General features: G+C 48.1%; 1 protein-coding gene across 1 annotated transcript; it reads right to left on the reverse strand.

Annotated features, from left to right (window-relative positions):
- Window positions 1–320: 320 nt before the first annotated feature.
- LOC114033337 (cytochrome c oxidase subunit 5B, mitochondrial) lies at window positions 321–2,179 on the reverse strand. Its single transcript, XM_027848822.1, has 4 exons — window positions 2,062–2,179; window positions 1,401–1,471; window positions 938–1,037; window positions 321–530 (listed from the first exon to the last, which is right to left on the reverse strand). Exons 1-4 carry the CDS (start codon window positions 2,162–2,164, stop codon window positions 418–420), a joined length of 387 nt encoding a protein of 128 aa, XP_027704623.1. The 5' UTR covers window positions 2,165–2,179; the 3' UTR covers window positions 321–417.
- Window positions 2,180–3,534: the final 1,355 nt, after the last annotated feature.

Below are 3,534 nucleotides of genomic sequence, written 5' to 3' on the forward strand. Positions count from 1 at the left end.
ATTCACTGTGTGCCTACCTTACAACAGGCAAAAAAAAGTTAAGATCATGGAGCTTTTTATTATGACTTTTTGGGGTTTACTAGTTGCTAGCAAGTTTTTAAAAACACAAACATTTACAAAGTACAGAAAGTGGCAAGAAATTGTGTTCTTATTTAATAAGGTGGCTAGAATATTTCTTCTAGTTTTCACATGCTAACAAGATTGCATCAGAGGGTAGTAAAATTTATGGGGTTATATATACAAAGCCTCACCCTAGGGAAATGGAAGCACTTTCCTGGGAAGAAACAAAAAAACAACAATAGAAATATGAAACCAGTCACTTATATTATGGGAGAGCCAGGGAAATGGCTAGTCTTTTATTGGAGGGAAAAAACATTACAACACATCTCAAGTAAATCTCAAGTAAATCTCAGGGGCTCAGTGACTAAACTGCTGGGGTACCAGCTTGTAATGGGTTCCACAGTTAGGGCAACGCTGTGTCTCGCCTTTGTGAAGCCAGAACCAGATGACTGCACTGTTGTCCTCTTCACCTGCAGGGAAGAAAGATGAATCCACTAGAAGGGGAAACCCTGCCCCTGAAAAACTGCCACTACCATTTCAGAATCTCCTCTTTTCTCCCTGTAGCATCTCATCTTGGGGCAAGTAGATTTGAGACCACCTCAAAATTCCAAACTGCTATGGGTTCAAAGATGCAAGTAATCAGTGAATGCCCCCTCAACACCCCCAATGTATACAACCTCCTACTTTTGCCCTCCAAGCCACAAACTAAAAGCAAAGCTCCACTTTACTTTAGAAATCTTTCCCTTTGGCCTTAAGATAAAGCAGTATTAGGATGACTTAAACTCTATTTGAATGACACATCCTCTAACAGGAAAGATGACCTCTTTTTAAGGATATTTGTACTTTATGATAATATCTTGTTTTTAGGAATACTCACAGACACAACCCACTATTCGCTTGTCAGTGATGGAAGGGACCAGGTTGGGTTCCTCCTTAGTTCCTGGAGCTGCCTTTGGGGCTAGAATATTGTATGGATCCTGCAAGAACAATAATATTCAACAGTTGAGCTGACTAACCACTCCATACAGTGGAGAAAAATGCTGCATTTTAAATAAGATCTGTGTTCAAATTCTGCCTCTGCTACTACCTGTGTGACCTTGAGCAAGACACTTTATCATCACTTCAACTCTCAACTTTCCTATCTGCAAAAACAATTAGACTAGCTAGCATGAAGGTCCCTTCAACCTCCAAATCGATGATCATCAAATTGGTCAAATAAGCTGTCTCTTTACCAAGACTTTACAGAAGATGTTGGGGTTGGGGTGAGAGTCTGCTGTGAAACCAACTCAAACATTCCCAACTATGGGGAATGACACGTTCCAGTGTAATTTGAAACTCACCAAATCATCCCTTGCAGCGATCATAATCTCTCTCTCCAAGCCAGTAGCCTGCTCCTCATCAGAAGGGATACCTACAGGAAGATGCAATGAATGCGGGAGATTGTCTATACTGATGCAAGACTTAACAGCTCAGAGTGCTGGTGACAGTCACTGTGTGCAACATTCCATAAGTCACCGACACACATCAATCAAGCTATATGGAGACCTCGTTAAACTAGAGGCCGATATTCAAAGGCACTTCCTCGAGACAGGCCCGAGGCTCAGTCCTGGGTCCTTTCTCCAGGTTCTCCCCGTAACTGCCGCTGGCAGCAATCGAGAGGGGGAGCGAAGGCAGCGGTCCCTAGGTGTCCCGGCCCTCGGCAAGGTCACCCAGTGTCCCCACTTTCATGGCTCTGGAAAAAGTCCAACCCAACAAGCATTTATTAGGCACCTACTCTGCGCCATAACTGTTTTAGGCGCCGGGGTCAAAGGGACGAAGAAACAAACCGTCCCTGCCCTCAGAAGTTACATTCCTTGCCGGAGGTGCGGGCCCAGCTCGCTCGGAGGACCCGCAGGGAGGCTCCACCGTGGCCGGAGGAAGCCCCTCCACCGCCTCCCTTCAGTTCCTGCCAAGGCCGGGGGCCTCCCTGCAGAGATCGCCGGGATCCAATGCCTCACGTACCTCCTCCGGTCGCCATGGAGCGAGCGGCCACCCGAGCAGGGCCACAGGCCCTCAAGGCCTGGACCGCCAGCGCCCCGGCGCCCCGCAGTAACCTTGAAGCCATCGCGCCTGACACAACTCCAACCGGTTGTAGCAGCGGCGCTTCCCGAATGAGGCCTCGGAAAAGGCGGGGCTTCCCCTCTCCCCGGTCACGTGTCTAAGACAGCCTATCCTGGCTCTTTCTCCTCCCTCCTAGGTCCGAGCACCGGATTACGCGAGATGGGAGCCCTCCTTTGCCGCAGGAGAGGGGAGGGGCTCGCGCTGCCTCGGGGGAGGCAGCTGTGCGTGCCCGTGCTGGTGCTGCTCGCGCTAGGGCTTAAGCTAGCGCTGCTTTTGGGTCATCCGAAGAAGTTTGCAGGCGTGCGGCTAAGCTGGGCGCTAAATAAAGCACTCTAAACTACAAAAGAGATCAGACTCTGACTCCAGCAGCTAGGTTGTAGTGGTTGGAGCGCTGGGCCTGGAGTCAGTTCTCAGTTCAAATCCAGCCTCAGACCCTTTCTAGCTATGTGACGCCCTTTAAACGTTGTACTGAAAATGGGGGTGGTGGTGATAATAATAATAAAAATGGGACCTATTCCCAGAGTGGTTGGGATATTTGCAAAACACTTGTCAGAATGCTTGGCATATTTGTTGTTAAGTCGAGGCCGACTCTTCCATGACTCTTCCAGACTATCTCCTTAATGTTCGAACGGTTTTCTTGGCAAAATACTGGAGTGGTTTTGCCATTTCCTTCTCCAGTGGATTAAGGCAAGCAAGGGTTAAGCGACTTGCTTAGGGTCACACAGTTAGTAAATGTCTGAGGTCAGATTTTAACCCAGGTCTTCCTGACTCCAGGCTCAGCGTTCTATCAACTGAGCCATGTAGCTGCGTAGACATAGTAGGGACTTAATAAGTGCATATTTCCTTCCTCAAGATGGACGAAAAACACTCACATACTTGGGAGTCTAAACAAGCTCCCTCTTTTCTACAGGAAAGTGAAGCTGGGGTGGTGAGTGTGACTGGTCCAAAGGCATTCAGCTAGAAGAGTCAGGTTTCAAATTCAGGTACTCTGATTGCAAATCCATCCCACCACTCTAACGCAGCACCAGGCTAGTTCAGCCCTCCTCTTATCAGGGAAACAGGACCAGGAGAGCTAACCTCTAGTTCCAATTCTGCCACTGAGTATGTATGACCTTAGGCAAGTCATAGCCCTCCCCTGTGTCTGGAAAAATGATCACTATGAAGCCCTTTTCTGCTCTCCTAGACTACCCCAGAGGCCAGGCATGTTTCCTGTCCAAACTGCCCAGGGAAGGGAAGCAGTTCCTCTGGAAAGGGCTTTCTACAAAGTGACCTGGGATTATGGAAATTAGGTGAGCTGAAGTCTTTGTGGAACTCCTCAGTCCATGTCACCACCCTTTGTCTTTTAAAGCTAACAATTCCGATTGGAACAAAAGT

The sequence above is a fragment of the Vombatus ursinus genome, unplaced genomic scaffold (genome assembly GCF_900497805.2).
Source record: "Vombatus ursinus unplaced genomic scaffold, bare-nosed wombat genome assembly UNPS02000580.1, whole genome shotgun sequence".
In the NCBI taxonomy this organism is placed as follows: Eukaryota; Metazoa; Chordata; class Mammalia; order Diprotodontia; family Vombatidae; genus Vombatus; species Vombatus ursinus.